At 32.5% G+C, this 26,764-nt stretch overlaps 1 protein-coding gene across 2 annotated transcripts; it reads left to right on the forward strand.

Annotated features, from left to right (window-relative positions):
• LOC115874365 (heat shock protein 68-like) lies at positions 1-26,764 on the forward strand. Of its 2 annotated transcripts, none has more exons than XM_030889505.1 (11): positions 1-138; positions 206-330; positions 7,246-7,470; positions 8,537-8,707; positions 14,048-14,194; positions 14,256-14,421; positions 20,351-20,556; positions 20,617-20,771; positions 22,130-22,331; positions 22,797-23,070; positions 26,293-26,764. In XM_030889505.1, exons 2-11 carry the CDS (start codon positions 231-233, stop codon positions 26,534-26,536), a joined length of 1,890 nt encoding a protein of 629 aa, XP_030745365.1. In that variant the 5' UTR covers positions 1-138; positions 206-230; the 3' UTR covers positions 26,537-26,764. The 2 variants fall into 2 exon arrangements, with proteins under 2 accessions (XP_030745365.1, XP_030745366.1); XM_030889506.1 differs by having other exon boundaries at positions 225-330.

Below are 26,764 nucleotides of genomic sequence, written 5' to 3' on the forward strand. Positions count from 1 at the left end.
TCGAACACCAGTCATTTTCAAACCAACGGCCAACAGGATTTTCTTGATTTTCCGCGTCAAAATCAAAGTCAAATTCAAATTTACAGTGTTCTAGTTTATGCTTCGGAGAAACTCCTACATATTACTTTAATATTCAAGGTAAGTAAAAAACTTTACTTATACGAGACATATTGTTTTTAAAATATATTCCGATTGAAATTGAAAGGTTTATAAAAAAATATTAGATCAAAATGGTAAAGACACCAGCTATCGGTATTGATTTGGGTACCACATATTCGTGCGTTGGAGTTTGGCAACAAGGAAAAGTTGAAATAATAGCCAATGATCAAGGTAAATCATGAAATATAAACATTATACCGTGTGTTGCATCGGCGACCTGAAGATAGAAAATTCCGTATAAATTTTAAAACTGATCAATAAAAGTTTGCCAGTTTACTTTGGAAGAAAATACGTTTTAAAAAACTCGTTAAAATGGAGTAAATAGTTCATTATAATACATGCAGTGGGAGAATACATCTTGAATTTGAATAAAGTATTATTATTACTTTCAATAGTTTTACGAACTGATTTTTTAGAAGATATCAAAAATAAAAATTTACGGTTTTTCATTAAATGTTGATCCTTTTAATGTTGATATCTTTGTTTACTCTGAGCTTTTTGTAACTTTTGATACATAATACATATTATAGCATGGTATTTGTTACAATGTAACGTTAATTTTGTAGACTAATTAGTTAATTAATATCATTTGTGCTAACTAAAAAAAATATTTGTAGAAACTAATCAAAACGGGGAGTTTGGTTTATTTTAATGAGTTCTACGTGTGGTGCATCGTCGCGTCGAACTATGGTCTGAATACTTGAATTTTGCGCCAATAGTCCAATTTTTAACATTCTTTCAAGAACAAAAATATGCATCTTATGAATTGCTAAATGTGCCCTTTATTGTACACACATATTTATTTTACGAATAATCAAGTAGGCTTTGATACATTTTACTGTCAACTTGACGTTTGATTTTCCACCGGCTAAATGTCTCATAAGTAGTAGGTTTTTTCCAATGACTAAAGAATCCAAGGACAAATAACACCCGAGAGCAAATTGTGACGCTGTCACCAAACAGTGCCGTGGCACATATTTTTCTTAACCTAGCTGTTTGAAGCAATATTTATATTTTTTGATAATTGTTTTGACTACGCCTATGGTGTATCATCCTAACTAATTACGAAAAAACGTACTAAAATGTTAACAAAAGATACAAAACTAGTATCGACGTATAGCACATATCAAGTACATATAAATGTTAATTGAAATTGAAGAATAATTATCGAATTCAATAAGAAAACGCTAAAAAGTTGGAGTGGACTGTTTATTTACCTATGAAACGTAACTCCTGGCTCTTTCTTATCGCTGCTGCTTTTACACTTGAAAGCTGAACAACTAATCACCATTGTAATAAAGTTTATACAAAGTTTACTACACACAAACTATTAAAAATCGCTAAAATTGTCGCTGGTGACCAAATGATGACTCATTGTTTGCCACCAAAACAAAAAAAAAGTCACAAATTCTGCTGCAGCCCGTTAGGGGCGTTACATGTCCTTATATTCTTTAGTCATCGGTTTTTTCTATATTCGGGACGTGTTTTAACAGTTACATATCTTAAAATTAAAATATCCTTAATATGGATGTTTTAGAGGAAGGTAAGTAAAATAAATTTTTAAATAAGTACGTCATTTTAGGTTTAGACTTTTTCAGTAATAAAACAAATAGGAAAATGATGCAAACTTTTCACTTTTTTTCAGTTTTTAAAAATTTGTATTGGACTACAAAAAAATATATTAGCAACTATAGCGAAACTTTTTACAGGGTCGTTTTCCTTGCCGTACCTACTTTAGTGGGAAATAAAGTTTTTTTGCAGAAAACTTCAGGTTTGATAGATTTAATGACATTTATTGTGCAATGATTTTGCTTGCGTTCCACGTAACCAGACACGTAACTCAGGAACCGCACCTGAGTTTTGTTGTAAATTGATTAATATTTATTCCATATTCCAAAAAAATATTGTGAAGGTAGTCTAAGGGCTTAAGTTACATATCTCAGAGGGCAAAGTTGATATTTTTTAAAATCCAAGATGGCGGATACATTTAAAAGTAGCTATTTTTTTACTTCTCAATAAAAATAACTTATTTGCACTTATGTAGTAGTGAAAAGGCATTATATTATATAGAAATATGTCACTTGTTAACACTACACAAGAAATACTATATTTTTTTCTGCTACATTAACATTACCAAAACATTTTAACAGCGCAGCCTTACAATTTTTAAAGTTTTTTTAAATTTTATTAGGTACTATTGACTTTGTGGAAACTTAGGACTTTTCTGCTCTAAATTCATACTTATTCCATATTATGAGGATTATTTAAAAAAATCTATTACTTTCTCTGTAAAAAGGTATTTCGCTACCTTGTCCAGGAAAAATTCGTTAGAAGTTGAAATTATTATTAGATGTAGAGATCTTGTTAAAATGGCACAACGCAACTTATTGAGAATTCTTAAGTTTCTATAAATTTATTGTTATATTGAAGCTTCGTTAAAATCTCAATTATTGTTAAAACCGATATTTGCTTCAATAATTTAAAGAATTTGTTGCTTTTAAAAAATAAATAAAATCTCTGGCAAGTTAAAAAATCATATTCTTTAATATTTCCTGATCAATTTTAACAAATGACAATTTAACACAAAAAATTACTTAGATATAAAAAATATTCTTGATGTTTTAAAGGCTACATGACTACAATTTTTTTTTATCAGCAGTAACTTTATTGATAAAATGAAAAATAAAAAAGTTTTTCCTATTCAACACCTTTTCTGTGGATAGATAGTATATGCATACTTTTGGCGTCAAATGTGATCATTCATACCATAGTGCGTCGTAGGAAACATAGGAAATCCCATGCAAATTTTTAACTGTTCAAATATTGGCTCTCCTATTGATTTTACAGCGAAGTCGTAAATAGATTTTTTAAAGGTTTATGTATGGTAAATACACATACCAAATTTGAACAATTTTGGACCAATTTTGAGTAATTTGAGAAAGATTGCATTTATTTTTAAATTAAACCGAACAGGTAACAATCAAACATCAGCAAAAACTGACATATCTTAGGTTTACAAGCTATAATTTTGTCATTGTCAAAAGTAATTAAATTTCAATATTCGGGTGAAATCATAGACAAACAAATAAAAAGAGACTGACAAATCCCATGGTAAAGAGTGGGACCGCGCTCAAGTAGCGCAACTCAGAATAACAATTTTGAAACCAATTAGCAGGACCATGGCAGGACGTACGTCTTTATTGCTATCTTTCTTTATTATGTGTGCTTTATATGAAAAAGAAAGAGATAGGTATAAAACGTATCGTAAGACATTATCGCACATTCTGGCTGGCGGAAAATTTAAATTAGCCATTATTAGTAGTATTCTTTCATTCTGAAACTGAAAATTTTCACTAAAACGTGGTGTAGGGAATAAATCAGTTTAAGTGAATATTTGCAGTTTCTTTCAGAACGAAAGAATACTACTATTATAAGGGAAATTATAAAAAAAGCAAAAATTGTACTGTTTTGTAAACATATTTATTTATACATAAAAATAAATAAACTTTTTATAATAGAATAACAAAAAATAACAGTGTTTATTCCACCCACCTACCAATTTTAAATGCAGAAAAACTGACTGTTGCAGGAAACGATCGGCCAATTTTTTTAAAGGGCATTAAAAATCTCATTTTCGAAAAAACCGCCTAATTGCAATAACAAAGTGAATATCCAAGCAAAGAAGACTTTACGAGAATCATGATCCTGAACCATTTTCAAGTCCAGTTTTAATCCTAAAACAAAAGTAAAATAGGTATATTAATAAAGTTTCTGGTTACTATAAACCAGCTTAAACTACCTACTCAAAAAATGAAAAAAATTAATTGTAATAATTTGTTATGTTTAGAGAGGTTCGAAATATTTTTGACATTACTACTTATACTTTTTTCTTAATAAGATGATAAATATAACTACTTACGTTTATTTTGCTGGGTGTCTTTAACATATCTCTCAGAGAAAGGGGGCACCAATACATATAGAAAATAGATGATACTGGCTCCTGCAGCAAATAAAATAACAAATAGTATAACCTAAAATTATAAGTAACAAAATATAAATACCTATATGGAACAAAGGAATTTGTTCCCTATCCATATTCATCCCTATCCTATCCTATCCAAGTCATGATACAAAGAATACAAGGTATGATATTGCGCAGGTTGGTCACTACGTCACAGGTGATAAACGGCACCATTGGTCGGCAAGTTCCGCGCGCCAATTTTAAATTGTCAAACAGATGACACAATAAATGTGAAAATAATTTTTCAAATGTCAAGCTCGATGATTTGACTATGTTTGACATAACTTTTGGGGTTATGTCCTAATTCTTCCCTATTTTATGTCTTTTTTAATTAGTGGCAATTGCACAATATGGATATTTTTGTGGATGGCGTATGACGTCACAGGTGGTATGCGCAAACTTAACGAGATTGGAACCGCTATCGATCATACCTTGTTTTCTTTATACCATGTTCATAAGTCAATAAAATGGATAGTTTAGAAAAAAAGGTAAATCACCAAAAGAAAAATTAACAAACATGACGAATTGTCATAATGTTGTCATCTTGGTTGTCATGATGACGAAAACGAAAGGCGATTGTTCTAATTTATATTTAGAAATTACGTTTTATATGGTTGCTTCTTTCTCTCTTGTTATATTAGAATGAGATAGTGGACCCAATAAACGCAATGCGCAGATCAACATAAATAGAACGAAATTTTGCGTTCTGAGTTGCGCTACGGGAACGTCGTCCCTCTCTTTGCCATTTAATTTGCCAGTCTCTTTTTATTTGTTTTTCTATGGGTGAAATTAACCGAAACATGTCAGATACACTGTCTAAGCTATTTCCCGCGTATCACCATTTTATCATGCTCACTTTTTCTTTATGTGTATAACAATAAATAATTATTATTATTACTAGTACTGAATATTAAAATTTTATCAAAATTATGTTACGTTCGAAAATGACGCTTACGTCGGTTTTTGACTGGTATTTGATTGTTACCTATATGTTACCTATTGAGTTTTAATTTAAAAATCGATTCAGTTTTTCTAAAATTACTTAAAATCGTCTAGTCCAAAATTGTTCAAATTTGGCATATGTATTTACCATACATAAACCTTTAAAAAATCTATTTACGACTTCGCTGTAAAATCAATATGGGAGCCAATATTTGAACAGTTCAAAATTTGCATGGAATTTCCTGTTTCCAACAACGATGAACCACCCGGTATATGTTAGCTACCGGGTAGCCAGCGTATTCTGCAGATAAAAAAAAGAAAAAAAGTTCGTATAAATGTATGACCTAAAATGATTAATTTTGGAAATACAGGGTGTAGAAGTTTTATTTTTATTTCGATTTTTTATTATTATTTTTTCTCCAAATAATTTCTGAACTAACGTCGATATTTGGATGAAAATTGGTGTTTGGGAGTTTTTTGACATGATAAATTTGACTTTCAGGTCAATATGATTCCGACTTGTAGAGGGTACCTACCACCTACATATTTTTTAACTGGTTTGAAGAGTGAAATCTGAAATGTTTGTGTGTCAAAAGTTCAACAGAAACTCGTTTATCATAATTTTTTCGAAAAATTTTGAAGAAAAATTATGATAAACATTAATTTAAAAAAAAAATGTTGCCAAATTTATAATTTCAGTCAAATAAATGTCTACTGAACGTTTATTTTATGTCAATAACGACATGTATTGACTATTTCCATTCGAAATATCTTGAGAGCGGTTGCTCGTAGCGATATTTACAAAGGGAAAAGTTTTTTACGTAAAAAATGACGGAAATGTATATTTTTTTGTAGGTGGTGCCCCCTACAAGTAGCAGTCATATTGATATCGAAATCAAATTGCTCATACCAAAAAACACGCAGACACCAATTTTTAACCAACTATCGACAGTTCAGAAATTATTTGGAAAAAATCGAAATAAAAATGAAACTTCTACACCCTGTATCTCTAAAACGAAACATTTTAGGATATAAATTTATATGAACCTTTTTACTTATTTTTATCTGCAGAATATGCTGCGGAAGTTTCCTGAATACAATTCGTACCACCCTGTATATGATACACATCTAACTTGCATCTAAATTACTAATTTAAAATATTTTTTTTTTGTCTAAATTTATGTTAACTATATATATCGAGACTATACATATCGAGACAATACAATCGAGACTACAATACTAAAAGAATTTTGAACTTCCATTGTCTTTAATTACAATTAGGATTGGAACCTCGAGTATTACAAGAGCAAAATAAAACATTAATTCGTCACAATTAGAACGGATTTAGTTTTAATCCTACTGATGATGCTAACACGGTTAGCGAAACGCGCATTCAATGTTTAAAAGTGTTTTGGTGTGTTGTGGTGAATTAGTGTTTTATTTTGCTCCTTCATTGTCTTTGTGAAGCTGTGCGAAAACCCCCTAGCAACACTGAAAGGGAACTACAGGAGAGGCGGTTGACACTTGCGTGAGACCAGCCTCCACAAGTGGGACACAAGCTATCATCTCCTCTAGTAAGGATCGGGAGCCCCATTAACCTCAAATCCAAGGAGGCAATAGAGACAAAGGGCTAAATCTTCTATTATAGATTTGGGACAACACGACTGGTATCAGATCTAAAAAGAGACCAAGTTAAAAAGAGCAAGTTAAAATGGAGACAGATCCTCAAGCCTCCACTTCACGGGTACCTCAGCCGAGCTCCTCGACTGTGAACCTCAACTTGTCCCCCTACAACAGGAAAATCCTTATGCATGATGAATTATAGACACTTATAGACTGTTTGGTGAGTTATAACTCAAGGAAACTCCCCCCTCACACAGAAATTATCAGTTATCCCGGTGCCTTTTTCTACAACTTACACAACGTTTTTGACTGAACTATTAGCCTAAGACCGGTTCCAAAATTCTTTTAGTCTAAATACTGAATCATTATCTACCACATTTGTTATATTCATCATATTTAAAATTTTACGTGGGATATTCAATGCTCAGGTCGACGATTCAAACCCATTACGATTTATTTTAATAATAAAAGTTGTGCTAATTAAAAAAATAATTTGTTAGGAAACAGGACAACTCCCAGTTATGTGGCCTTTACCGACACTGAAAGACTCATAGGGGACGCAGCTAAGAATCAAGTAGCTATGAACCCAAACAACACAGTCTTCGATGCAAAAAGGCTAATCGGGCGCAAATATGATGATCAGAAAATCCAACAAGATATGAAATTATGGCCTTTCAAGGTGATTAATGATGGAGGAAAGCCCAAGATTCAAGTTGATTTCAAAGGTAATAAACACGATGTTTTTTATATTGTCCCCCGCTTAACGCCCGGCTTAATTTTTGTGTTCACTTTTTTTACCCTGTATAAGAAGTTTTTGAAGAAGATTTTTGTTGGATTTTATTTAAATGGTTTTTTTTAAATAAGTAAAAGCATACCGTATGCGTCTCGAAAGTGGCACACCCTTATAACTTTTTTATTTTTTTTAGATAAGAAAACGAAATTTCATATGTTAGTATATGACATAAATTAGGATTCATTGACGGTATTCAATTGTTTTTGGTAACTTCCTGTTTCACCGGAAATAAGTACAACTTTTGATTTTTAAATGGCACCCTCGGTATTTTTTTGCTTTATTCGATAGAAACTGACAACACTCTTAATAGAATGACATATCATATGTCAACTTTTGACATTTTCGCTTAAAAACAAATTGTATTTTAAATTTCAATCTAGAGTGCCATGGCAGTGTTAAAAACACTAATTCTTAATCAAGGAGCCTTGGAAAAATAGATTTGATGGTCTAATGTTTTTAGTGTCTTGTCCTGGCCGGTTAAAAGATGCCCAATCGTATTTTTAATCATATCTCAATTTTTTCAAATGGAACAAGGGTGGCTCGTTAGCATATTTATTTTGGTAAAAGCATTTTTTACGAATAATTTGATACCACACACTTGGTATTTCGAGTCAAATTATCGTTACAAACCGCCAGTTATAATTTCAAATTAACCATATGCCAAAATGTCAAAAGTTGACATATGATATGTCATTCTATGCAGATTGTCATTTTCTATCGAATAAACTATTACCATTTAAAAATCAAAAGTTGTATTCATTTCCGGTGAAACAGGAAGTGACCAAAAACAATTGAATACGTCAATCATTCCTAATTTATGTCATATACCAACATACCAAATCTCGTTTTTTTATCTGAAAAGACACTTTTGAGACGCACCCGGTATTTTAAAAAATTAATAAAAACATGCATTTTTTTGATAATCAGCAGACGTATAACCAAATTCTGAGACAATTTTGTCTGCCTAGGTTTATAATAACAGTTTGTTGTTCATTTAGGTGAAATAAAAAGATTTGCGCCAGAAGAAATTAGTTCGATGGTTTTGACTAAGATGAAAGAAACTGCGGAGGCATACTTGGGAAAAACTGTCAATGATGCTGTTATCACCGTACCTGCTTATTTCAATGACAGTCAGCGTCAAGCTACCAAAGATGCCGGCACTATTGCTGGTATGTTTAAAAATACTATTCCAATAATATGTTTGAATTAGTAACGAGTGACATTTCATCACGCCCACCTTAAACAAACTAGTTGTATGTATGTATGTATGTATTTAACCGTATTTGGACAACGGTAGACAGAGGCGGATACAGGAATTTATTTTAGGGGGGCCCAACTAAAAATTAATGTAGAATATGCTTTTTATGGCGCCATTTTTAATCCAAAAGGCTAATATTTAACCCAATTTATGTGTGTTAGGTGAGGACCCAGGTCCCATGGGCCCCCTCTGTATCCGCCACTGACGGAAAATTATTTATTAATAAGTTTGATTGTCATACAGACTCCTGCGACAGTGAGTCGGTCATACATACAGCTCCTATAGAAAAATCTTAAATTTAAGTGTAAAACCACTTGTAATATAATGTAATATTCATCATTTTTAATATTTATACAATTTTTCAAACATCAGAGAAATGTTTGGAAAAATATTATAAATATAATAAGTTGAATGTGTAATAAATGAATATACCAAAATTACCATGTAAAGGGTCATAATTTAATTTCATAAACCAGTTAGACCTACTGTAGGTCTCTATAAAATGTATAAACTCTGTAGGGCAATAAGTCGTTAAATCCTATGATATATGCTTAGTAAAAATATAGAATATACGGAAATAACCTGATAACAACCAGCCGTCAGTGTAAGATCAGATCTCTTCTTTTGCTGATGTAACACCAAAGGTTCCAATTCCAACCCTCAACAATATTACAATATACCAGTGGTTTTACACTTAAATTTAAGATTTTTCAAAAGAGTTAATCGAATTGTGCACTGAATCGCTCATTATTTGGCTTAAAATGCAAGACAAAAAATTGTGTTGTGGCTATGTGGCAATGATACATTATGATATACAGGGTTGTTCACCACATACGACACGGAGTATTGTAGCTAAACGATGAGATTTTTACAAATTGTAAGTTTTGGGTTCGATGAAGGACTATTAGAGGTACAATTTAAAAATAATTTTACAAGATACAGAGTGTCCCAAATAAGTAAAAAATATCAAAGTTGTATTTTTTTAAATGGAACACCCTGTATATTATTACATTTTTAGTTTCTACGATTAAAATAAAGGTAAATTTGATTAAAGTTTATTATACTTAAACCTTTCCGTTTTTGAAATATTTTCAATTTTGTGAAATTGCAGTAAAAATTTTAAGGCTTCATTTCTCCAAGGTTATCAAAGTTTTTAATACTAAATATTTACTGAAGTTTATTTACTGATCAGTTATTGTGTTGCAATAATAAAAATAATACTACCTTATACAGAGTGTCTAAAAATTTATTTTAAATAATTATTAGCTTCAAACGGCAATAACTTGTTTAATTTAAATGGATAACCCTGTATATTTTACGAGAATCAGATGCACAATTTAATTGTCTATCAAATTATATTATACCATTTTTTACCTATCTCTTTAAGTTTCCGTAGAAAATGCATTTTCTTGTAATTTAGCACTTATTTATCAATATACCCATGGACTATTGACATTTTAGACTATTTTTAAAGATGTACCAAATTTTTAAAGAGTACAGATACTAATATTGTCGATATAATTCGTTTATTTCATTAAAAATAAAAAAACTGTTTAAATATTTGTTAAAGAGGACCAATTAATATGATTCCAGTATTCAAACAACATTAACTGACTGTTTGCGTTGATTAATAATAATTGCTCCAAATACTAAAAAACTGAATTTTGTATGGGCATTAGACAGTGTGATAAAAAGTAACACCTTAAAAATGATATTTCATTTTTGAATAAATGCTTATTTATAACAACAGAGACTTTAATTTGATAACTTATTATTATATTGATTGATTTCTGACTCAAATCCACATTTATTTATAATAATTTATTAACGAACACAATTAAGTATGTAATTAATTAGTATATGGGCGGAAATAATGGTGTTATATTTAATTAATGGTATACTCTTTTATAAAGATTTAAATAGTTTTCTTTTTGCATACAAATGGGCTAGTAATATTATCGTTTTGCTAAAAACGATAATATTACTAGTCTGTACATTTTGTACATTTGTTGCTTTAAAAACAATCTAAAATGTCAATATTCCATTGATATATTGATAAATGAGGTCTAAATTATAAGAAAATGCATTTTATACGAAAACTTGAAGGGATAGGTAAAAAATGGTATAATACAATTTGATAGACAATTTAATTGTGCATCTGATTCTCCTAAAATATACAGGGCATTCCATTTAAATTAAAGAAGTTATTGCCGTTTAAGTTAATAATTATTTAAAATAAATTTTTAGACACTCTGTATAAGGTAGTATTATTTTTATTGTTGCAACACAATAACTGATCAATAAATAAACTTCATTAAATATTTAGTATTAAAAAACATTGACACCTTGGAGAAATGAAGCTTTAAAATTTTACTGCAATTTCACAAAATTGAAAATATTTCAAAAACGGTAAGGTTTAAGTATAATAAACCTTAATCAAATTTACCTTTATTTTAATCGTAGAAACTAAAAATGTAATAATATACAGGGTGTTCCATTTAAAAAAATACAACTTTGATATTTTTTATTTATTTGGGACACTCTGTATCTTGTAAAAATATTTTTAAATTGTAGCTCTAATTGTCCTTCACAATAGTCCTTAAAAATCTCATCGTTTAGCTACAATACTCCGTGTCGTATGTGGTGAACAACCCTGTACAGGGTGAGTCTTAAATAAGGGTGCAAATACTTTCAGGGGTGGTATATTTCGACCCCAGAAACACGTCTATGAGTTTTTTTTTTCGCTAAAAAAAGATGTTAAAAATCGTGCATTTTCTTTTAAATTTCCCTGTATATTTTTCGAAAACTTTTTAGAACTGGCTGCTCATCGCAAATTTTCCCACGGTATAATTCCTTAATCTCAGATATTACCATAGTTACGGCTTTACTCTATGGTTACCGCAATAAAAGGGATGCAAATACAGAAAAAAATACTGTATAAATAAATACCCTGTATAAATAAATACTGTTAAAAAACAGACATAATATGTTCCTCGTGTGAGTATTACATGTATTACCTCAAATATCAACAAAACCATTAAAAACTTCGAAACACTTAAAAAAGTAATTTTTTAATTCTGTATCTAAAGAAAAATCTTATACAGGGCGTTCATTTAAAAAAAAAACAAGGAAAATTACCTTAAATATTATTAACAAATTTGGGGTCTTTTTTAACTCATGGGGTATTCCAAGGGTATTCCCGAGGATATTCCTCACGTAAAAATAATATTTATTTTTATATCATTATAGGTCCAATTCTACTATGTTACGCAGCTACAGGGTGTTAAATTTCTAATTGTTTTTCTATTTATTATAATATAATTTTCTTTCAAGTGCGAAATGTTAATAGTGGACTGAAAAAATTGCTATAATTAAACAATTTTTTTGACGATGAATAGTTGTTATTAATAGAATTTAAATTTCTCGAAGAATAATTTTCTTTTACTTGTAGTAGTCACGCAAGACCTTTTGAAATGTTACCTACTATCGATTTGTATGGTTATTTTCCTTTGCATGTTCCTGCAGTGCTTTTTTTAGTATTCTATATGGTAAGAATAAATTTATAGAATATTTTATGCCATAGATGGTATACAGAGTTTTGCAATAGGACATCTATACGGCCCCTACTTCTATAATAAAGAATTTAGGTTTTTCGTTTAAATACAGATTTAAACTGGGGACTAGGACAATTTTAAGAAAATATGTTTACTTATACAGTGTCGCAAAAAATTATGAGTAGGCGAGGTTTACGAAAACCTCAATCATTTATCTTCAGTAATGCAATTCTGTTCAAGGATTTCATTCTCATCCGATATAACATAAAATAATTAGCATACTCAACCTAAGTATATATCCCATATTATCATTAAGTATTTTTGTAACTAAATTTAATATAACAGAAACATTTCCTGAAATTATACAGGGTGAGTCTTAAATAAGTGCATATATTTTCAGGGCTGGTAGATCTCGATAAAAGAAACATATTTTCTCTTTATCGTTTTTCAAATAAGTCCAAAATAACCGAGATATTTTACTTTGAAAATTAAAAAAAATGATTTTTCGCTTACATTTTGAGAACCGCTGGATCTTTTCTGGAATTTCTTTCTTGTAAATTTAATCTACTACCTATGTTGCCATATTATGAAGAAATTATGTTTTTTAATTAAACATTTTTTTTTCTTCTGGGGTTTCTGGGTTTGAAATATAATACCCCTAAATACACTCAGATGCAAAAAAAAAACAAGGGACAAAATTTTGGTTAAATTTAAAGTGTTATATTTTTGTTATTTTTAGCCCCATTTTCGTGAATTTTTTAGCACACTATTTAGTATTTTGGCATATTATACAGGGTTAATCGAGGGGTTGTTTTTTTTATCCTAACTTGAAAACACCTTGTGCAATAATTTCGTATGTAAATTTTCGTAAAATATAATTTTACGGTCAGAACCATGATTCCTGAGCATTTTGTTTTTTGATTCATGTCAATACATGCTTAGGTTAATTTTTAAGAACGAAATGAACTGATCACGATCAATTTTTAATTTTTTCAATTATCATTACTTTTTGATATATTTTTTTAATATGACGAGATGGTTTTGGTGACCATTGTAACGATACAGTTCTGGTTTTAATGAACATTCATAACGATAACAGAACTAACGATATTAAAGAAAACATATTCATTCATGAAAAATAGCTTCAAAAAGAAATGGTAATTGAAAAAATTGCAAATTGTTGGTGGTAAGTTCATTTCGCTCTTAAAAATTAACCAAGGCCTCTATTGACATGATCCAAAAAACGAAATGCTCAGATATGGTTCTGAGTTCTGACCGTAAAATTAAATTTTAGGAAAATTTACACACAAAATTATTGCACAGGTTGCGAAAAAAACAACCCCTCGTTTATCCCTGTATAATATGCCAAATACAAAAGTTCATAAAAAACTGAGTTTACAAAATTAAAGTTGATATAATTATATACAACTTGCTAAACGATACATGAAAATAGGGCTAAAAATAACAAAAATATAACACTTTAAATTTGACCAAAAATTTCTCCGTTGCGTTTTTTTTTGCGTCTGAGTGTATATTTGCACTTATTTAAAACTCACCCTGTATAAAAATAGAGATGTTTTAAAAATATAGTATTATTTTTATTTGCCACCACAATATATTTTAGCAGACATTAATGTATTCTAAACTTACGAATCAATGCTAAACTGGGTCAAAATCTAAATTTGCCATTTTTCCAGGTATCAACGTGTTGCGAATTATAAACGAACCGACAGCCGCCGCTTTGGCATACGGCCTGGATAAAAATTTGAGAGGAGAAAAAAACGTCCTGATTTTCGACCTGGGAGGGGGTACGTTTGACGTATCCATTCTTACGATCGATGAAGGTACCAGTACCATGTCAAACCGTAAAAAAATGAACTCTAATAACGTACAAAATGTCGCTAGGGTCATTGTTCGAAGTAAAGGCCACGGCTGGAGATACGCACTTGGGAGGCGAGGACTTCGATAATAGATTAGTAAACTACTTTGCCGACGAATTCAAGAGAAAATTCAAAAAAGACTTGCGAGGAAATGCCAGAGCCGTGAGGCGATTGAGAACTGCAGCTGAAAGGTATTTATATTCGATTGATAATAAAAAGTACAATAGTTCGATCATCACTGAATAAAAAGGCTAAGGAAACAATGGACAGTGACAGTGTCCATCGTTTGTCGTTTTACAGTTGTCTGTCGTTTTAATTAATAGGTATACACTATTTCTATCATTCTTGGAATGTCGGCTGAAGATATTAGAGAGAATGACATACTTTACTTTAAGGGGAAATTAAAGGCAGTTGAAAAGTTAGTCAGGCTGCACAGCGGCTGAACGTATGTCACGCTACATTTATCGCGCCACATTTGAATCACGACACAATTATCGCTCCCACATTCTGATGATATGCACACCGGGAATACATACAAGTATACATATAAGTATCAAAAAAATTAAAAACATTGAGTTTATTGCAGAAATTGAAAATAATCCTGAATTATACAATTATAAAATCAGTGATTATAGTAACAGCTTTAACTAACGAACCTTTATCAAAGAAACTAAGCGCTGCCTGTTCCTAAGCGCTAAGATCAGTTTCTAAGGAACTTAACTTATCAACTTCTAGAATAGCCTATTATGCCCTTTTTGAATCACATCTTCGTTTTTCCATTCGTTTTCCATCTTTCCATTCTGGGGTACTTGCTACGCAACAAAATTTGATCGTATTTTCAAACTTCAAAAGAGTTTGATATTTATTGGGATTGAACAGTACAGCTCACTGCCAGAATTTCTTTAAAAATTTCAAAATACTGACTCTTCTTTCTTTATTCATTTTTGAATCCGCTTGCTTAATCCGCAAGCACATATCTGCTATTCCCGAAAGGCCATCTCACAACAAACTATCCACGTAGGAATGCGGAGCACGATCTTATTAAAGGCTCAGGAGCTCAGAACTAATTAAAGGCTCAATAATGTACAATGCCAAAAAAATGTACAATCATCTGCCTTTGAATATCAAGTCGCTTTCGTTCTTTCCCGCATTTCGCAAAGCTCTGAAATCATACTTACTGGAGAGAACCCTATATGCGGTCAACGACTTTTTTGTTGATGTTTAATCATGAACAATTTTGAATTTTAAAATTTTGATCATCTCACACACTGGTCAAAAGTCGAGTATTTAATATTTTATAACTCTTAAAATTATATCAATTTACAATTTTCCTATTGTAAAATTTTATTGATACGCCTTTTTTTCTGTTCTGCAATGTCATTGTATGTTCTATTTGTAATTTTAATGACTTAATTTTTTTGAATTGTATGATTTCTATTGTATATTTTTTATTATTTGTATATTTTTTGTGCTTTTGTTTGTTTTGTAAATGCTATTTTCGTTTTTTTTCACAATAAAGCGTTATTTATTATTATTTATTATAACAGATGTAAAACAAAAAATATCTGGAGACATTCGATGATATAAATGGAGCTCTTTTTCGTCAGATTTTAACAGTTGTGAAACACTGCAATTACCATACTTTGGGCAATATTGATTAAATGGATGAACCCAATAACGTCTTTTTCTTCTAATTAATTGCCACATTAAAACATGATGAAGAAGCCGATATCGTTGCTAAGCCACATGTGAATTACGTATATCTCTGATGTACATATGATACATTTGTCGACAACAAAAATGTAGGCTAGAAAATGTGGCGACGCAAAGGTTGCGTACGTGTGGCGTGTTCTTCGGATGTGCGGCCTACCTTAAAGAGTAAATGTAGAATATCTAGGAGGTGGGTTAATTACTGCGACCTTATAGACCCTATTGTGTGTCCCCCTTTCTTGAGTTATAACTAGAGATGAAACGGATATCCGGCAACTATCAGGTATCCGGCCTATCCGGCCTAAATTTATTATCCGGCCGGATACCGAATAGTAACTCACTATCCGGCCGGATACCAGATATTCAAAAAGTAACATAAATAACAAAAAATACAGTTTAAATTGCTTTTATTTAAGCTGAAAATAACAAAAACTTCAAAAAATCCGAAAATATTCATTATTCCCTTTAATGAAAAATACAAAAATAAAAACTTCGTTTTATAAATAGGAAACTAATAATAAATGAAAAAAAAACAGATTTTTAATCTTGTTCTTTTTCTTTTATCAATGGGAATTTTAGAAAATTAATAGTCAAAATTAAAAAGTTGCAAATTATGCCGAATAAAAATTAAATTTTCAGCGTTTGTCGGTAATAGGCGATTTCGCTTGTTTTAAACCAAATCAGCTTCAGAAAACAACCTCTCACTAGGTATATTTTCTCAAATTTCATCAAATTGGGTTAGTGGTTTGCGTTATTCGACAACCAACTGTAAAGTTGGATTTATAAACTCGGAAGTTGGCGTTCAGTTGAGGTTCAGTTGCAGTTGGATGTTCGCGGCAGTTGAGGTTCAATATTTTTGCATTTATAAACTGTCAGTTTCGGTTGTAGGTTAGGTTTGGAATTGTGAAAATTTCGAACGTTTTTCTTTCGATTTAAAAATACTTCTGGTATTTTGTCAAAGTTCAAACACAGTAATCCACGATTACGCAAAATATAAACATCACATTAACAGAAATAATGAAACAACAATAAGGGTCATTTTCCAATGCATCGGCGTACTGTGCTTCACGTGATCGACAGGCGCTTATTCATTGGCTGTCGCCGAACGTCGCCAGCGGTCGCCAACTGCCCCCAACTGCCGACATAAACATTGACCATCTTTGAACTCCGCTGAACGTAAAACGAACTGCCAACTTTTCGACCAACTGACTTTATAAATGCGCGCGTTTATTTCATAGCGTTGAACATTTTGAACGGCAACTGAACCTCAACTCCCGAGTTTATAAATCCAGCTTAAGGGTCCCGGCTGTGATCAATTCCAACTGTTTTCAAGTAGTAATCGTTCACGCTTGCAATTGGGGTTTTCTCTTGATCGCGACATTGTCTAATATTTTCATCAGCAATTTCACACAAAAAATCGCGATGGCCGGATATCTGGCTGCCGGATATTCGGCCATCCGGCCTCTCAGCTCACCGAATATCCGGTATTCGGTATCCGCCCAAACAACTATACGTTTTATCACTAGTTATAACGAGTTATAGCTCATCATACAGTCACAGGGCTTCGACAAAAACCAGTATCGGAGACACAGTTTCACAAAGAGACTAGTTCTCCATCTCCGGTATCAGTCGTACCAAAGTTTATGGCACTCAGTAATGAGGTGTTTTGGTCTTGCCCCATTTTCCCCTCAGAATCTGCATTCATTTCCAATGAAAGAAGCAAATGTAACGACAATTTCTTGGAGGACATCCTCAATATAACGATGGGCATTGAGAGCTCCATTTTCAACAAATTCAGTGTTAGGTCCAGAATGACCTCCATTGCTGCTGTTGGGCATGTTCTCATGGCATTTGTGATGCAGATGCATGCCAGTCTCTGTATTTTGCACAGGTTTTGTCTTGCTGTACGTTGCAGTACGTAGTTTTCAACAACTGCTCCATAGGAAATCATGGGTCTTACTATCATGGTATACTATCTATTTCCCGCCAGTCTTCTGCATATCATGAAAGCCTTTGTGGCTTTGCTGGTAATGAATTTCTTAATATGCCTGTTCCATAGAAGTTTACTGTCTAGGGTTATTCCCAGATGTTTGACTTCCTGCTAGTGTATTCCCGCTAGAGTTAATTTGTTTAGTAGTTCATCCACTACCAAGATCCACACAAGGTTATTTCACTAAATAGGTATACTCTTTTGCCTTTGTGAGCAATATTAAGATTCGTTTTCCCGCACTCTCTTTAGCACGATGATCATACGTTATAAAAAATATCAGAATTGGATTATCCTATTGCATAGAAGAGAAAAAAAATGCCTTTATTGTCAAAAAATTTTACTATTTGTAGACAAAGGTAAAGTAAACAAACAAACAAAAGAGAATACAAAATATTATACAAATTACATTGTCAGTCTTATTGTTTAAAATAAACATTTATAAATGTTTACAATGTCAAAGAATATTTAGTAAGTTTATAGTAAATATCAATGACTTCTAAATAAATTTATTTTGTTGTCATTGGTAAATATAGTAGTAGCAAACATTAGACCCAGTGTTTACAAGATCAAATTCGATTATATATGAGTAAAAGTCATTTACGCAAAATATGAGTATTTATGGCGTAGAAAGCCTTGTCTAGTAAATAAGATTTCAATGCTTTGCGAAATGAAGAAAATGATGTCATGGATTTGGATTTGATTTCAAATGGCAGGTGATTGTGCATTTTTTTCAAGATGTACGTATAATTGAACTTTTAACTAACTCTGAGCCGTGGGGTAGAATGTAGAATGTTTAGGAGGGGAGTTAATCACCGCGACCTTATAGATCTATTGTGTGTTCCCCTTTCTTGAGTTATAACGAGTTATAACTCATCATACAGTCTCAGGGCTTTAACAAAAGCCAGTATCTGAGACGGCTCCACAGAGGCCAGCTCTCCATCCTCGACATCAGACGTACCAAGGTTCATGGCGCGAATGGTCGTCGTCTCGGTGCACTCAGTGATAAGGTGTGTTTCCCCATTTTCCCCACAAAATCTGCATTCGCCGTTATTTCTCAGTTTCAGCCTACTGAGGTGTTCGTTGAGGAGACAGTGTCCGTGGGGTAGGTAGATAAAGATCTTGGTCCACGTTCCTGAGTGGATAAGTGTGGGATGGCCTTTCTTGAGAAGCTGATACATGCTTACGTATTAGGCAAACGGATTCAAATATAAATAAAGAAGGAAGAGTTAATATTTTATTTTTTTTTAAAGTCCTGGCAATGAGTTCTGCTGTTTAGTCCCAGTGAATATCGAACAGCTCTCTTCTGGAGCTTGAAAATGCGGTCAAATTGAGTCGCACAACACGTACCCCAGAATGGAAGGGCATATCTGAGGTACGACTCAAAAAGTGCATAATAAATTTTAATTTAAACTAGCCACTGACAAGTTAAGCTCCTTAGAAGCAGATCTTAATGCAAAACAGGCAGAGCTTTTTTTTTCGACAAAGCATCTTGTCGATATGCATGTCCCATTTCAGAGAATTGTCTACAACAAGCCCTAAGAATTTTACAGATGTTACGACGTCAATGGTGGTGTTGATATTAAGTATAAAAGGCTGCAGCGAGTTTTTATACGACAAAGCTTTAGTTTTAGAAATGTTGAAACTCAGGAGGTTCGAATCGCACCAAGATTCCGCAAAAAGACATATTTTGCCACTGATGTTTATGTTAGCAATGTCGTTAGTAAAAAGAAGAAACAAAATAGGGCCTAGTACTGAGCCTTGTGGTACTCCACATTCTATTGGCTTGCTAGAAGACAACGTGGTATCGACCCTCACAAGTTGACTTCTGTTGCTCAGATACGACTTAAACCATTCGAGAGATGTTCACCTGAACCAGAGTTTAAATATATTTGCCCTGAACCCATAGTGAAATCTTTGAGTATTAAATATTGCACGTTATATACCGATATTTCCAAACCAATTTATCCGTTGCATATAAAATTAGCATAAGCTGAAGTCTGTCCAACGTGTCAGGGAAGATTTCTATAGATGAGAATGATGACAATTTCTATACAAAATACAATTTACATGTGAATTAAAATAGCACAGCTGTCACTGTCATGGATCATCAGACAAACTTTCCAACCGGGCCACCCCGGACACCTCAAAAACCCGGACATGTCCGTGTAAATCCGGACGTATGAAAGCCCTAATTTGATCCAGTCTTTAGTCTTTTTATTCAATAAGTATCATAAAGTTTCAGGCATATCTATTTAATGAATCTTAAAGTTATAATTTTGTTAATCTTAAGACACATTCATATTTATCCAGACTAATAAAGCTATATTTTGCTCCATTGGAATTCATTCGTGTAACTTTCAATGATTCGCTAAAACTGTTTTATATTAAACTAATGTAGTTCCTCTTTTAATCATTTACAGGTCAAAAAGAACTTTAAGCTCTAGCACCGAAGCTACTCTTGAAATCGATGCCTTATTTGAGGGCATCGATTATTACACTAAAATATCGCGAGCTCGTTTCGAAGAATTGAATTCGGATTTATTCAAAAGTACTTTGGCACCAGTTGAGAAAGCTCTAAAAGATGCCAATATGGGCAAAAGTAGCATTCACGATGTAGTTTTGGTCGGTGAGTACTAAAACCTAAATGAACTAAATCAATATAATTAAAATTATCTCATCTTTAAAGGTGGGTCCACGAGAATTCCAAAAATACAATCGCTGTTGCAAAACTATTTTCAAGGGAAGAGTTTAAATCTAAGCATTAATCCCGATGAGGCGGTTGCTTATGGCGCCGCTGTTCAAGCGGCCATTTTGAGTGGCGATCAGAGTTCTAAAATACAGGTATTTTAAAAATTTACATATAGATACCCATTTAAATCTACCCGTTGTATTAACAAGTAGATATTACAGTTGGGGGTTGCAACTTTTGGTGTTACAACAGCAAAGTAATTCACCACAATACACCAAAACACTTTACTTTTAAACACTAGACGCGCGTTTCGCTAACCACCATCAGCAGATAATTAAAAACTGATGATTTTTGATAATTTGCTAATGATGCTAATATGGTTAGCGAAACGCGAGTCCAATGTTTAAAAGTAAGGTGTTTTGGTCTATTGTGGTAAATTAGTGTTTTATTTTGCTCTCTAACAAAATAGTCAACACAAGATATACGTTATACTGGGTAGCAACGCTATACCTACTTAGTTGTACAAACAACCATTTTATTGGTTTTGATCAAATTGATAGAAGGACCTATAGTTCGCCAAAACTGAAATTTCTCATTAAGAAAACAATTAAATATCACAATAAAAAGGTATATCACGGTAAATAGGTTTTAATGTTTTAATCCAAATTTAATATTTGTATTTGTACTTTATTTGATAACAAATCATTTGTTTTGACAATTCAATGAAAAGCATATAAAAAGTAACCCAGAAAATCCTTTTTTTCATATTTCGGAGCGTTTCGATGTGAATTCTATAATTAACTTAAACTTTTGCCTTATTGAATTTTGAATTAAACGCACTCTACATCGTCCATTTTCGCCCGAACAAAGAACTATACAGGGTGAGTCTTAAATAAGTGCAAATATTTTCAGGGCTGGTTGATCTCGACAAAAATAACACTTTTTTTATCGTTTTTCAAATTAGTCCAAAACGAGGGTCCAAAATAACCGAGTTATTTTACTTTGAAAATTAAAAAGTGATTTTTTGTTTAAATTTTGAGAACCACTGGATCTTTTGTGGGTTTCCTTTGTAGTAAATTTCATCCACTGCCTATGTTTCCATATTATCAAGAAATTGTTTTTGAACGAAAAACTAAAAAAAAGTTCTAATTTTTCTTTTAAAAAATTCCAAATTTTCAAAAAAAAATTCACAAAAAAACTGTGGGGTCGAAATATACCACCCCTAAAAACGCTTGCACTTATTTAAGACTCACCCTGTATAGCCTATATGCAGATAAGTATTTAACATTTATACAGATCGAAGAGTTTAGACGAACTTTTGAACAGAAGTTCATAAATCAAAAAAAAGTTTGTATGTAAAAAAGCAAAAAACTTTGTTGGTTTACAGAATAATCGAGTAAATAACCTACCTATTTTAGTTTAGTGTGATTAATTTAAGAAGTTTCAAAATCTAAAATATTTTTTTCTTTTGACCGCAAGTAAATATAACATAACTAATTTTCGATTTCAGGACGTTCTACTGGTCGATGTCACACCTTTATCATTGGGTATTGAAACAGCTGGAGGCGTGATGTCCAAAATAGTGGAGAGAAATGCCAGAATTCCATGCAAACAAACCCAAACCTTCACTACCTACTCCGATAATCAACCAGCAGTAACCGTACAAGTTTTTGAAGGCGAAAGAGCAATGACAAAAGACAACAACTTGTTAGGTAAGGAAATGGTATTGAAATCATGGAATACCAAAGTACTGACTTTGGTAATACTTAGTGTTTTAAAATAAAGATGTTTTATTACGCCGAATAGACCTCACTGAAATTCTTCGTTGAAAACGGGTTTTCAGTGGGAACCAGATATTCATAATCTTACTTTTAGAATATTTCATTTCAACCCTCAAAATATTCATGTCTGAAAAGAAATAAATCTATAGTTAGCTATATCATAAAAAGTGAAGAGTTCTTGCAGTATCAATATGTAATATTTAAGTAAAATATGATTTGCCATATAACTGATGTTTCGTAAAATGGAACAACAAAACGTTATGTTTGTTTGCCGTTATGAGGAAACAAACAACCCTCTCGTTACTGATTGGGGTATAGGCCCCCAAACCGTGGTTCCCATTTTCCCATCGTCTCGAACAAACCACTTTATTACATTGTATACTTTTTAAATTTCAGGAACATTTGACTTAAGTGGCATACCTCCTGCACCTAGAGGCGTGCCCAAGATCGACGTAACCTTCGATATAGACGCCAACGGAATTCTCAATGTGACAGCCGTCGAATCTGGTACAGGACGATCTAAGAATATCACTATCAAAAATGATAAAGGCCGTTTATCTCAAAGGGAAATTGAAAGAATGCTTGCAGAAGCAGAACAGTATAAAGAAGAGGATGAGATGCAAAGAGACAAAGTCTCGAGCAGAAATAAATTGGAATCTTACGTTTTCAGGTAAGCTAAAAAATAGCTAAAATCCTCGCTAAAATCATTGAACAATAAGACTAAAGAAGAAGTCATGTATGAATAATATGAAAAAATCGTGTTATTTCAAAACCAGCAAGTTACTGAGTGTCACCATCATCATCTTCACCAAGTAGCTCAAAAATTCAGGGTGGATCTTGGCTGATTCCATGTCCTTCGATCCTCTATTAGGATCTGATACAGTAGAACTTTCGTTGTCGAAAAATCCGCCTTGATCCTAATAGCGAACGACCTAGTGACCATTTTTTATCATTGCTCCCATTAGAAGTTTAACACATATAACCACCATCGCTAATTCTATCGAAATGCCCGAACCATCTCAGGCATCGGAACTTAATTTCTTAAACGATGTTTCCTCCACCATTTATACTTCCTTAATCTCATTAGAATGGATGTGAAGCTAAGATAGTTTCAGGAAGATATTTTAGGAAGGCACCTGAATAAACCGGCCTGGAAACCTCAAAGTGGCAGCCCCACTACCAGGATCGGATTAGGTCGGCTAATAACCGGCTAAGAGCCCTAAATAAAACTTATTACTGAACTTTAGAGAAAAACGGAAGCGATGAACGGATTTCGACCTTGGCAAATACGAAGCATAGGCTACGATTTGGAACGGAATGTTAATAATACGAGACAACTAAATTAAACCAGGTCACTAGAGAGATGCAAACGTACAAGTTGGATATTCTCGGAATAACCGAAGCCCGATGAAGTGAACACGGCGAGCACAAAACAACAACGGGAGAACTCGCTTTATAGTGGAGATCAGCAAATACACCACATGAAAGTGGAGTCGCACTGTTACTAAGCAAGCATTTACTAAACATTCACTCCTCTCTTGGAACCCCATTTCCGATAGAATAATGAATATTTTACACTAGATATCGGAAAATGACATTCGTTCTATGCTCTTACTAATTCTGCATCTGACGAAGAAAGACAACAATTCTACTATAAAATAACACATATTTTCTGCCAAATACCGAAAGGAGATATTGTTGTTACAATGGGTAAGGCCAAAGTAGGTAATAATAACTCTAATCTGGAGCATGTAAAAGGCAAACATGGTATAGGAACAAAGAATGAAAATGGTGCGCTACTAACTAATTTCTGTGCTGATAATGGACTGGCCAGAGGAGGAACCATCTCACCACAGAAACAAGTCCACAAAGTAACCTGGACATCGCCTGATAAGATCAGAAAAAAACTGACAGATCACATTATAATAAGTGAAAGATTCTTTACTTTAAAGAAAAAGTCTTTACTATATGATATGTAATAAATAAGGGCGCAGACGTTGGCGGTGACCATCACCTAATAGTAGGAATAATAAGGATTAAACTTGCCAAAATTAATCCACCAAACATAACAACTAGAAAAAAGTATAATATAGACTGTCTAATGCCGGGTCCAGACCAAGGCGACAAAAAGTAAACCCGGTTTTGAGCCAAAAACAAGACAAACTTGCGACAAAAAATGAGGAATTCTGATAAGACAAATTTGAGACAGATTGTCCACACCGCAAGGAGAAAAGTACAACAAAGCCAAAAGTTTAGTTGTTGCGAATGAGTTTTATTAACCATGTGTGATTTTACTGGTCACCTACTGTTGGCAGCACACGCCACCCACACTGCGCCAACAACTTGTAAAATATACGAACAAAACATAGACACTTTGATATTTACCGACTCAAGACGGGACATTGAAAAGTCTCCGAATTTTGAAACGAAACAAAAATGAGACTAGAATGTCGCAGAAATGTATTAGATTTGTCGCAATTTTGTCGTAAAACATGAATGTTTCTGTCTTGTCGTTGTTTTGTCTGCTTGGTCTGGACCCGGCATAAGAGAATAGAACCAGGACGAGACAAAACCAACAACTTGGGAAGCAGCAGAAAGCATCTTTAAAGATACAACCAACATAGTATTATGCACAAAACACAATAAACAGAGAGAATAGATATCAAACGCAAACATGGGACATTATAGAACAGAGTTATTAAGATTAATATTATTATTATTAGAATCAGACAAATACTGTATTTTATATAGAGATACAAAATGAATGAAGCTAAAAATTATATTAGAGATTGGGCAGCTTAGGGCTTCGATCGGCAAATGTATCAATCAAAACTAAAAATTCTCGAAAATAAACACAATATCAACATACACAACGAGCTTTTTGGCACATTTCAAAGACAACCAGTTAAAGTAATTGTTAAAGAGTCAGAAACACGTGCACATGCATCATGATAGTAGTGACTATGAACACAGTATTGATAGAATTGACGGATTTCGTTTGGAACACCAACCATTTATTGAGCGTTCCTAAAGTAGATGGACTGTGCAGGCAAATTTGCGCAGTTCAACCTGTATTACAGCCTGTCGCGCACACGCGCAATTTTATAGTACAGTTTTATCTACAAAGAACTGTGTAATGCACACATTCTTTCTTGCATTTTGCTCGCTTGTGCAAAAGTTGAAAGACAAGATTGGTTTAACTATCTAAGAATGGTAAAATAAAACAACTAAGTCACCACAATATACCAAAACACATTTATTTTTACTTTTACTTAAAAGTAAAAGTGTTTTGGTGTATTTGGTTTGGTTTGGTTGTGTTAAAAGTTTGATAACTTTTTCTAATAATTGAAAATGTCTACTACTAATTTTGACGTTCTGGATGCTTACATTGAAATTAAAGGAACAACTTCTACGCTAATTGAAACCACTAATTTATTCCACTAATTGCGGAGGTTCTGAATAAAGCTTTAAAAGCTTGTTAACTTTTTCTATTGATTGAAAATTACTACCACTAATTTTGACGTTCTGAATTACATTGAAATTAAAGGAACAAAAAAAGGAAATTAAAGGAAACTTCTACACTAACTGAAACCACTAATTTATTCCACTAATTTCGAGGTTCTGAATGAAGCTTTAAGATTTTTTTATTTCGGAATACATACTTAAATCGAAAGTCATTTTAAAAATTATTGAAATCAAAAAAATTTAATTTTTTCTGAAAGCTTGCATGTCCGAGTGTATCCTATTTACATGTTAACATAAACACAGCTATATTGAAACCCCTTCGTGGTCTCCTCAATTTTGTAGATACCACATTCCCTAGTTTATTTTATTTAATTTCTAAAACAATGACTTATATCTTCGGCTAATTGACATTTTTACTGTTTTACAGTCTTAGACAAGCTGTGGACGATGCCGGAGGTAAAATAAACGATTCCGATAAACGTAGGGTTCAGAAGGAATGCGACAATTGTATTAAATGGCTGGACAGTAATCAGATGGCTGAAAAAGACGAATACGAATATAGACTGAAAGAACTACAAAATATATGCAGTCCTATAATGACCAAACTGCACCGAGGAGGAAGGGGTGCAAGTGGAGAACAAGAGGGTCCCACAATTGAGGAAGTTGACTAAGATGGCTCAATATTGTTCCGGTTTCCATATTTCCTTTAATTTTTAACGCAATCATTAATTGTTGTTAATATGTGCTTAATAGAAAAGAAATTATGTATCGCGTACTGTTCCAATTTGATTGTAGTATTCACTGTTACTCTGAAATTCGTCAACATTCAATTTTTATAATATATACCTTTTCAATTCAAAATAGTATTATCAAAACTCACTATATTATTATGAAAACTC

This window comes from Sitophilus oryzae, unplaced genomic scaffold (genome assembly GCF_002938485.1).
Source record: "Sitophilus oryzae breed Bouriz unplaced genomic scaffold, Soryzae_2.0 scaffold_1274_pilon_pilon, whole genome shotgun sequence".
Classification (NCBI taxonomy): domain Eukaryota; kingdom Metazoa; phylum Arthropoda; class Insecta; order Coleoptera; family Curculionidae; genus Sitophilus; species Sitophilus oryzae.